The sequence below is a fragment of the Osmia bicornis genome, chromosome 12, assembly GCF_907164935.1.
Source record: "Osmia bicornis bicornis chromosome 12, iOsmBic2.1, whole genome shotgun sequence".
Taxonomy (NCBI): domain Eukaryota; kingdom Metazoa; phylum Arthropoda; class Insecta; order Hymenoptera; family Megachilidae; genus Osmia; species Osmia bicornis.
The window spans coordinates 7,743,051-7,754,166 of record NC_060227.1 but is presented as its reverse complement, the minus strand read 5'-3'; the positions used below and the strand labels follow the sequence as shown (position 1 = coordinate 7,754,166).

The 11,116-nt window shown below is 37.4% G+C and overlaps 1 protein-coding gene and 1 long non-coding RNA gene across 4 annotated transcripts; one reads left to right on the top strand and one right to left on the bottom strand.

Moving 5' to 3' along the window:
* Positions 1–15: 15 nt before the first annotated feature.
* LOC114878044 lies at positions 16–2,073 on the bottom strand. The gene is made up of 3 exons (XR_003789691.2): positions 1,869–2,073; positions 199–542; positions 16–104 (listed from the first exon to the last, which is right to left on the bottom strand). It is a non-coding gene; the product is annotated as an uncharacterized LOC114878044 (long non-coding RNA).
* Positions 746–11,030, top strand: LOC114878042 (proton-coupled amino acid transporter-like protein CG1139). 3 transcript variants are annotated; one of them, XM_029191398.2, is made up of 9 exons: positions 746–832; positions 5,395–5,489; positions 5,698–5,814; positions 5,946–6,218; positions 7,047–7,131; positions 7,362–7,634; positions 8,143–8,321; positions 8,382–8,551; positions 8,614–11,030. In XM_029191398.2, exons 2-9 carry the CDS (start codon positions 5,428–5,430, stop codon positions 8,856–8,858), a joined length of 1,404 nt encoding a protein of 467 aa, XP_029047231.1. In that variant the 5' UTR covers positions 746–832; positions 5,395–5,427; the 3' UTR covers positions 8,859–11,030. The 3 variants fall into 3 exon arrangements, with proteins under 3 accessions (XP_029047231.1, XP_029047230.1, XP_029047232.1); XM_029191397.2 differs by lacking the exon at positions 746–832 and adding an exon at positions 2,196–2,308; XM_029191399.2 differs by lacking the exon at positions 746–832 and adding an exon at positions 4,877–4,978.
* Positions 11,031–11,116: the final 86 nt, after the last annotated feature.

The window sequence follows — 11,116 nt, the reverse complement described above, 5'->3', positions numbered from 1 at the left end:
TCTTCATCAGTACATCAACGCTTCACTGACAAGGAGAATAAAAATGAACAAAGTATCATTAAATCCTGGTAAACATTCTTCAATCATTCTTGACTTCAACATTCCTAGATGATATAAAATAAATTATTCCATCATAAATCCCTTCAGCTGGCATTAAAAAATAACATAGAATAAAAAACGAAAGATACTGCATGTTACCATAAGCAGTACAGACAACTGAATGACCCAGTTACACCTCCTGGTAGTTTCATCGAACCTGGTTGAAATAGGGTGAAATATAGCAGCAGAACGGAGGTGAAAGTTCACGATGGAGTTCGACGCAGACGCCATGAGATGTCGTTCCAGCGACAGGCGTATGGATCGTTGCCGGGGTGGCTGCCCCCGCATACCTCGAGGCAACCCTCCGTGCAGCCAGTTGCACGAGTTCTCGTTGCACGTGTGCACGCGACCCCATGTCGAAGAAAGATCCGTCCTTGTGTGTGCGATCAGCACACGCGTCCTCGTGTTCCTCCCTGGATTACCAAGCACCCTGAACGACCTTTCTTTAACAAAATCAGTGAACGTAAGTTGAAGCTGTACAAACTATAGGGAAGAAGAAGGCATAGTAGCAATTTTTCTTTTTTTTTTTTTTCTGTATAATTGAAGGAAGATCGTGGATTTAGAGGGTAAAGGATTTGTGTAATTGGAGATTGATTTTTTGACACAGTTTTTATGAGGATCATGTGCTTGTTTCTATGAAAGCTGACTGGAGGGTGATTATGTAACAGTGACCTACAGACCAGGGTCTTTGCTGTATGGAGGTGGTGTACTTTAAGGTGCATGCTGTTGAAAGGTATTGGGTGCTTTTTTCTAATGACATAAAAATGCTTTATTCATTTTATTTTACTTTGTTTGTTGATGTAATTGCAGAGTGAGTGTTTGCTGAAGAATGATAGAATAAAGTGGAGAGGAGTGATTATATAGGAGTGGTGTTATCGATAGGTACCAGTGAACTTTTTCTTTTTTATTTTATTTCTTGTGGTGATCAGTGTGATCAAAGAAAAATCTTATTATCCTTTATAAATTAAATTACGTTTGAAAGAGTGATTAATAATCCGGAAAGAATCTTAAAGCATCGCGTAATATCCCTTCATAACTGTGTACATATGGATCGATATACTCCCTTTTAAACTCGTTCATTGTCTACTTATTTGTACAGGGAACACCACGATGACAATCTCTTAGGCATAACATTGACGTGTAACGATCATTCATCGATAAAGATCAACGTAAAAAATTCTCATTTTTTTTCCTTTATCATGGTAATTGTTGAAACGAGTATCACGATATCAAATGTACATTGCACTTTGAACTTTGTCATATACAACGTCACTTATCAATTTCTTAATTACGGAACAATCTAGAAATTATGTATAATTTCCTAAAGATGATCGATGTACCACTTGATCAATTCATTCCGTGATCTCTGTAAATACAAATAAGTATTCTTGAAAGATTGAAATCATGACAGGAGAATGGAGAAAGCCTTTCTATTTAATCTGAGACACGATTAAATTTTTATTCTTTTTTCAAATAAGATTAAATTATCTGTGGATCATTGGTGATATTATAATGCATTTGATTACAAGGATTAAGATTTTTGGTGGTAAAGAGGGATGGTTTAAGGGAACACGACCTCTTCTTTCCATACTGTGTTAGCATGGTTGCGATTCCATTTGTGGGTCAATCGATATGCTCTATTCGAAAGTTGACGTAAATGTGTATTTATAACGCTACCATCGCCAAATCGGTGCATTCAATCCTCTTTTATTATCAAAAGGAGAAATCCTTACCGATTAATTCCACAAAAATGAAACAGTGTCACATACCGGTATCTCAAAGGATCTCTTCCCCCTCGAATTTCATCCAATGAAAAATGAAATTGTCACGAAAATCAGTGTCATCTCAATCATCCATCCCTCCGTCGAAAAATTTCCCATAAACACAGTCCAATTGGATGAATCTGTAAAGCGCCTAAGACGATGGCTCGTCTTCTACCATAGTCGGCGTGGAACTGTTGGCTAGTTCGTTTCACCAGGCGCTTTTAAATCATCCGATGTGCCCCGTAAGTGCAGTTTCTAACTTGCATCACGTGACGAGTAGTCCGCGAACGGGTGTCTCGTTGGAAATTGAAATGTTCCGTGGTTTAGCACGGCCCAGTCGTTAGACATCCTCTGTCGTGGTTGCATTACCGTTAGGAAGTTCCCTGTTGGATAGACAGCGTTCTTTCTGATTTTACATTTCCCTCGTTGCGGATGTGCTTAATCTGGTGAGTCTGGAAGAATCATTTCCTACATTTATCGTGTTGTTTGTAATTTCTTCGTCGTGGTACCCTTTGATTTAGAAACAGAGGGATCTAATTTACTAATTTCTATATCAAATATTATAGGGATAATGGAGCTTGGAATTTCCTGTGCAAGCTAATTTAATCATTTCTTTATAGAATATTATAGACTTGGAGCTATAGCTATAGCGCAGCTTGCAATGTTCTATTTTAATAGTTTATATATAAAATATAGCGACACGCTATAGAGAATTCTCGTTTTTCACCCCAATTTATATGAAAAGTTTGTGAAGAAAAGATATGTTAATTATAAATCCTCCAATCTACTGATCTGTACGCATAGTCCAGAAGTTCCTTGTTTTCCATTTATCTTTTAACGATTTTCGCACGATGCAAGGCAGGTGAATAACTAGTCATAATTCAAGTTAAACCGCGCGTTCTCTTAGGTTCTTTCATCAGGTGACAAAACAATTTCGTTTTCTAAAATTAGCAGAGGCGTAAATATATTCCGGTGATATTGTTTCGGGGCCTGAGCGTTGACGAGCCCGTTGACGTGTTCCCCTAATGCGACCTGAGGAAGTAAGAATTAGGAGATCGATTACTATACTTAAGCCAAGTAACCCTGCGTTCCGCGCGATGGAATTGTTTCAAGTGTTTCTGTTGACGTCATTGTCCCATCTTTGATTCATTTTTAACAAATCGTTCGCCATCATTGGAATTGCCAACTGAATTCTATTAAATAAATTAAAAAATAAAGTCTATCAAAATTGGAGGAAATTGCAAGGAAAAAAAAAATTTACACTTGGGTCACAGAGACCAAATAAAATGATTAATAATCCATATCGCTGTTTGCAATACTAGATACGTCTGGTTTTACTGTGGCGGTCAACGCGTTAACCCATTAACCCTCGGATAACGGATAGTCATTGTTACGGCAAATGCCGGGTCAATCATGACCCAATAGTGACATTTTTCTCTGTACCTTTTCGAGAATGAATGAACATTGAAAGTGAAGGATGGCCGGTGTTGAATTACAGAGTGCCAGCTTCTAGAGCGTAACTTGATTTTCAGGCCTTCGTTTACCGTTGCCAAAATACACTATCAGATGTAATTAACGTGATTCTTGAGAATGAACTAAATTCCACGGTTATGAGAAGCGACGCTGGTGTTTTTATCGTTAGCAGAGGTCGAGGTGGTTTTACCACGTGATTCGGTATTTATTTCGAGCAATGCATTATTTTAGTAGCTGGTAAGTGGGTTGTGTATTAGGATTTGGGAAATATTAAACTGTCGAGCGTTGGGTTACTGTCCTACAAGTTCATTCGAGCAGAATATCTTTTAATTATTTTCTACCACTTTAATCCTTGGATTATTTTTCATGAAAATTTTCAACTTTTAAATTGAGCTTCTCCTAATTAAAAAGTTTTTGTAAAATTCGACAATTTTTCTTTACAGGAAAAGTCGAAGTGTACCGAAAATAAAAAAATTGTACCAATTGAAACAATTCTATTTTCAGCACAATAGGTAATAATTAACTTTGAATTTTTCACTTAAGGAACCATGCACTTTGATCGAGGGGCAATTAAATAACGAGTATATATGACAAACGTAAATCATTTGGATGGCTTATTTTCGTGCTCGTTCCATTAATTTAATCACGGCTAGAGGAAACAGAGGATTCACGTGCAAGAGTAAGGTTGACGAGCTTGAACTTGTTAAACGTTCCACAAACAGCCATCGTCCGGTTTCTGATTGCGTAACTTAATCGTTTGCTACGATTTTAACCTAATTGTTTCATCCTGACTACGGTTTTGCATGTTGGAGTCGAGTTACTTTGCAATTCGCATCGATAAACGATATTAAAAAATTTTCATTTCTTATCGTTAGATTCTCTGAAATAATTTTCTAACAAATCATCAGAGTTATTTATTATCGTTTCATCGATGCATTCGTTGGGTCAAACGATTTCTTTCACCACGAACGATTCTTCCTCGAGGCTCGTATTAATAGGAGCCCACAATGTCAATGACCAAATAAAATTGTTTAACAGCCGGCCGTGTCGTCGCTGTTACGTCGGGTCAGATGCGGCTTTGTACGCGATAAGAAGTACCATTGACACAGATAAATGACTGCCAAATTTCAATTGTCACGCCAGTCGAGGCTGTGTCAAGGGTTCGGTCAACAACTTGAAAGATTTACCGGGTGATTCAACCCTGTTGCTTTCGTATACAACAATGACAAATTTCAGATTTTTTATTCTAATCTTTACGATTCATTTTTAATATTAACGTATACACATGTCCAGCACCGGTTGCTAGTTCGTGTTCGTCCCAAGAATCGTGCGATCACGATCATTACTCAATCAAAAAGGAAATCGCGTGACTTTACTCTGTGCTTCGTACGCTAACTAGATAATGATTTCCTTATTTCTGAAAAATTTCTACATTTCTCAGTCTTCGCAAGTTTGATTCAGTTGAAAAAAAAATTTGCAACCATTTCCAAACTTCATATATGGATGCAAATTTTTAATGAAACAAATGAAACATTCGAAGTTTCGTTCTTCCACCGAAGATGTCTGGAGACAGCTCGAATCCGATCAATTGAACGTTCAGAAACGACGAAGTGAGAATGCACTTGCTGTATATATAACCTTCAGTAAGTTAACTACATTTGACCTCAATGCAATAATTAAGAGCAATCAGTTCGCGAAAGAATGTGCTAAAGCTAGACGCGTCGAATCTCGCAACCGATTCGCAATGATGAATTGCCATTTTTATCCTATCCTGTTGTTCCATATCCGCCAATTGATTAGGAACTTCGGTCACTACTGTGGATCTAGGTCGTATCTCTGATCCTTGATAAGCACACGTCTCGAGTAATCTTCAGGACCGGCCCTGAGATTTAAAAATATTCCCAAACTTAAATTAGATCCATAGATAAAAATTTCAACCCCTTAGAATTATCAGAAAAATTAATGTAATAATTATTTTTTCACTCTTTCATATTTCCACTTTAATTATATTAGTGTATAGAGGATGAAAAATATTGTTTTGGTTCTTTTTGATACACAGAAGTAACAGGAGAAAATTGAGCGACCAATAACCATGGAGAACGCGAAGGAGGAGACGATAAACATGCAGCTGATCGGTTCCGAGAGTCCGTACAAGTACGTCTTATTCTACTTAACAGACATTCTCTATGAAAAAAATAGCGGTTCAAAGTTCAATGATGTTGAAATTGAAACGTTCCATTCGAGACTAACTCTGTTTGCTCGCGATTGTATCTTTCGATAATTGACGATAATTTGTGAAACTCGACAAACAAAAAAGAATTAACCGAACGACGATTGAATTTGCAAATTGATGCGGTTACAGAGTTAATAATGAAATCGCCGGAAGTGGTATAAATGCATCGGAAGTGCCAACATCACCAACCGCAAACGTAGAAGACTACGACCCCCATAAACATCGAAACAGGCCAAATCCAACTTCGTGAGTATTTCATTTTTATCGTTAAAAGTGGCGTTGAAATTTTCAATTATTACTGTTTCATCCTTGATAATTCATGGATAATTCAAGTATAATTACTGGGAATAATTTTAGTATATTTTTGTTCTCTATAGAAATGCGGAAACGCTGATACATTTACTGAAAGGAAGTCTTGGAACAGGGATTTTAGCGATGCCGAACGCATTCTGCAACAGTGGACTTGTTACCGGTGTGATAGCCACAGTGATCATTGGAGTGTTATGCACTTATTGTTTGCACGTACTAGTGAAAGCTCAGTACAGACTGTGTAAACGGTTAAGAGTTCCTATATTGAGTTATCCGTTGAGTATGAAGTACGCTCTCGAGGAAGGTCCTGTGTGTGTCAAATGGTTCGCACCTTATGCACCGTAAGTATGATTGATCGAACACCTACACGCCGGCCACACATCCATATCTACACGATCATGATCATGTGTCTCTCGCGAGAGATGATCCTGAACTCGGAAATTCAAAAAATTATGAAACTTCGAAGGAAAAGAAAAGAAGATTTTTAAGGAAGAAAAATTTTCGGAATCTCCGGATTCGGGATCATTCCTTATCGGTTCATTGATATCATTTTTCTTAGTCATTATTAACATGTTGATTACCACAGGGATCGTTGATGAACGTCTGGAATAATTAGTCTGACCATATATGTCTATTTCCACTGTGGTAGCTAATGTGTTAAACTGTCCATGTTTAAATATTTTATTAGGTTGAATTAGGTTGTATCAGGTTATTGCAAATGAAATAGGTAATTTTCGGTGAAAGTTCTCTTTTTTTTTTAAATTCGATGATGAATAAATTGGTGTCTAATCATCGCCGACCGTATCTACTTGAGTCGTCTGATAATACCTTGCGAAAGTTTTAATTTATAACTAATTATGAATGAAACTTATTCCAAAACCACTTATTTTTAAAAGCTAAAAATGCGTTTTATACGCACGTAGAGAATTTTTCAAAAACCCCAAAGTAATATTGACAATCTCATCTTTCATTGCGATCAGCATCTACATAACGCTTCCGAAGCTTTCATTGTTCAGAAACTAAAATCTACCATGCAAAATTTTCTTCTCTCCCCCCCTTATTTCGTTCATAAATTCATGCACACAAAGCACGCACAGATCATCCTCCACAAAATAAAAACGGCTAAAGGCCATTCAATTGTAACATGAAAGTTGCTGTTATATTTGCAGAGGACTCGTAGACGGGTTCATGATAGCGTATCAATTGGGAATATGCTGCGTTTATATCGTATTTGTAGCGTCGAATATCAAGCAGGTAAATAGCAGAAGCAGAAATGATGAAAAAAAAAAAAATATCAATGCCGTCGCCAAAAAGCGGATAACTTTTCTTCTAGCGAGCGAACGAATGAACGAACGAAAGAAAGAAAAATAAAGAAAGAAGTGAAAGAGAAATAAAAAAAATAAAAAAAAACTACAAATTCAACGATCGGAATGATTCGATCGAACTCATTGATATCATTATCTCTGTTCTGTTGGTGAACGCAGGTGGCAGACCAGTACTGGGAACCTTTGGATGTTAAAACCCACATGCTCATTTTATTGCTACCGCTGATTTTGATCAATTACGTTAGGAATCTGAAGTTACTGGCGCCGTTCTCCACCCTTGCGAACATAATCACGTTCGTTGGATTGGCTATGATCCTGGTTTACATGTTTAAAGATTTGCCGCCGGTTAGTGAGAGAGAGATGTTCGGTACACTGAGAAATTTCTCGCTTTATTTCGGCACGACGTTGTTCGCTTTGGAGGCTGTCGGGGTGGTGAGTTGAAAGAGTTTCATTAAAAATAGGGGATTTTCGTTCCTCGCATTATGCTTCCCAATATACACCAAATATCCGTCCGGAGAGTCGGCGACGCACGGTACTCGAACGTTCCTAATTCCGCTTCCTCGAAACTCACGAAATAAAAATAGAAAATTTTCCCTCTATCAAACAATTTAGTATAATACAAGATCACTTTGGTTTTCCAATTTTACCCTTAGCCCCGATCGATCTATCATTTGTCCTCGTCGATCATTTCCCGTTACTGTTAGCGAAACGAATAGATCAACGACGCCGGCACATCAGTTAATAAACAAATAAATGGCCACTTACAGAACAACTTTGAGATTGCCGTGATCAGTGCATCAATGCAATCCATCCTATTATTCCTCAGACGTTCTCATCCTGTCGAGAAGATCCCAGTGATTCTCAGTTATTATTTTCACACCCTCTGTTTATGCAAAATTAATTACAACCTGATTACGTTGATTTATATTTTTATTCGTAGATCATCGCGCTGGAGAACAATATGAAGACCCCGCAGTATTTCGGTGGATACTGCGGTGTCCTGAACATAGGAATGACGGTGATCGTGGCCCTGTATATTCTTATGGGGTTCTTCGGTTACATAAAGTACGGGGACAAGGCTGGCGGCAGTGTTACTTTCAATTTACCCGCGGATGAAGTGTAAGTGATGTTCAATTGTACACGTTTCTCTTGGTATACCAGGGAATTCAATTATTCCAGAATGGCACAGAGCATCAAGATCATGTTCGCTATCGCAATTTTTATCACTCATGCTCTTCAAGGATACGTTCCTGTTGATATCATTTGGAACACTTACTTGGATCAGAAAGTACAGAAACGAAAATTATTTTGGGAATACGTATGCCGGACAGTTATCACTTTAGCGACGTGTGAGTATATTAATTAGCAATGGCAATGAAATACGTTACAGAGAATTTCCATACTTTTTTAGTCACGTTGGCCATAGCTGTACCCAGGTTGGGTCTCTTCATCTCCCTCTTCGGGGCTCTCTGTCTCTCCGCCCTTGGCATCGCTTTCCCAGCAATCATCGAGATCTGCGTCCTCTGGCCAGACAGAGAATTCGGCCCGTGCATGATTATGTTCTTGAAGAACATTTGTCTGATCGTATTTGGTCTCCTGGGTCTTGTGATAGGCACCTACGTCAGCATTGTCGACATCGTCAACTCCTTCAAGTGAAACTTGTGTAAGATCAGGCAGGAACAATTGAAGGAAAGCAGACGAAGAGAGAGAGGCGAGTAAGAGGTGGAGGGAAATGTTATGTAGCTTCTCGTCTCAGTTTAGCTTAAACACCGGTGATTTACAGGGAAAGCTCCTGAAATGATACCCTCCTATTCCCAGAAGTCAAATTCCAGAAGAAACTTTCAAATTTATTTTGAATTAATAAAGATCCGAATTCGTTGTTTCACGCTTAATATTGCTACTAATACAATGATCAAATTGTTAGATTTAAAATGTAAAATCTGAGGATACCACCTCGGGAGCTTTTCTTGTTAGGTAGACAGTACAACGCAGGGTGCAGAGGGTCTTTTAGAAAATTGCGAGCAGACCAGCACACCTTAAACAAAGTTTTTAGATGTTTAACTACGACCAGGAGTCGTGTGGTGTTGGGCAAAATAAGCATGAAACGGATGTCGGATGATTGAAAGAATCACTGGTGGAAATCAAGTAATTTGTATTTTGCATGTGCTTATTGGTGGTGGTGGTGTAATATTAAGTTGTTCAGAAAATCTTCATCATCGATCTTCATCATAGAACTTTCTCAAAAATAAGAGCCAAGATTTTCTGGACAATCTAATACAGTTGTTTGACAAATTTTCATGTATATTCGTATGATGGGATTAAGTATGTTAAAATAATGCATTTCTTTGCAAAGTTATTCGAATAAGCAAAGGAGAATAATTGATTAACAGGTTTTAATTTTAATAAGATTTTTGAACCTTAAGGTTGACTATCTATACGGGTGCAACGTAGGTTTCTCTTGCTTAAGGGAAAAAAGTAGAGAAAGGCACCCTAGGAAATCCTAGGGAGAGCCTAAGTTGCACACGACCGTACATCGTCCAGTATAGTGGCCTTTTGTACATAAGAACTGTTTTATTACTGCTTATTTCTTCAATGATTCTTAAACATGACTTACAATTCAACAATCTGCATAAAAAACATAAGATTTCTATGAAACTATATAATAAACATAAGGCTAAAGAAATATTTCCCTTTTGAATTAGGGATTCGAAACATCAAATTAGACTGCATATTACGCTACTTAAAGGTGTTAATTAGAATGATATATAAAGACGATGCCTATACCAATTTCTAATTGCTCGTTAGTCGCACTGCCAAAGAGTAATTCGGCAGAGAAATCTTCTCTGACTGCCTCTTTTTATCTGAAAGTATTTTAAGCGAATAGAGCTAAATAGACAATTTATAAAAATAACATTAGATAACTCTTAAAAGGTGAAATTGAAATTTTCCTATTCGAAAGGGAAAATTAACACGATAGATAGATAGTTTCAGCAATTAACACTCTAACAGTTAGTGTCACGAATTAGTGATTTAAGTTTCGACAAATATTTTGCTATTCGATTTCCATCAACGTGACTGACTTTCGTCTGATCATCAACCTGAAATTAAACACCGCGTAACTTTATTTTTTTTTTTATAAATAATGCCCAGCACTAAACAGTATACAAAGAAACTTGTGATCGAAGACTTTGTACAGGAATAAAAAGTTGCATTTCTATCAAATTGTTGATCATCGTTGAACGAGTGAGGGAGATCTCTCCATTCGGTTGGCTAAGTGTTGATAAAGGGTGAAAGAGTTGAATGATTCCAACAATAAGAGATAAAAAAGCGTAGTCCATCGTTATGCCTTATTTTTTATTCGACAAGCTCGAGTACAACGATTCGCAGCTGCGAACCAAGTAGAACAGGTCGAAGTTGAAAGTTGACACCGTGAAAATAAAATAAATAAATGTAAATCGCTACTTCTGTACCGTCACTGCCGGCAACTCGATCACGATGATAAATATCGTACGAATCGTCGATCGATTCGATCCGATGAAAAGGATTTTTCCTCTTTTCTTTTATCTATTTTCTTTTTCCAATTATTCAACAGTGCTGTGACGATCGCACAATTATTTAGGATGTTTATTCGTTTCTATTTTATTCCTCATTGTTGGATAATCCAAGGAAAAATTGAATTATCGATAAACGATCGTCAGGTTTTGTAGATTTCTAAAGGTTTTCGTTATAGATCTGCATTTTCTGTGTACATTTTAAAGTTGGAAATTTTTTGTTCTCTTTTTGGTCAGTGTATTTCTGATAATAATAAACCCTCTATTCTTACCTGGACCGTCTGACTTATTTCGAGTCTTTCTACTGGTACCACTTGCCGTCTGACTTATTTCGAGGTTTTCTCCTTTCATCATTAGAAATAT

Excerpts from the sequence above, each read along its gene's own strand:
- LOC114878042 (XM_029191398.2), top strand. The coding sequence starts at position 5,428 with ATGGAGAACGCGAAGGAGGAGACGATAAACATGCAGCTGATCGGTTCC. Across the intron at positions 5,815-5,945 it reads AACAGGCCAAATCCAACTTC|AAATGCGGAAACGCTGATAC; the intron begins GTGAGTATTTCA and ends TGTTCTCTATAG. Across the intron at positions 8,552-8,613 it reads AGTTATCACTTTAGCGACGT|TCACGTTGGCCATAGCTGTA; the intron begins GTGAGTATATTA and ends ATACTTTTTTAG.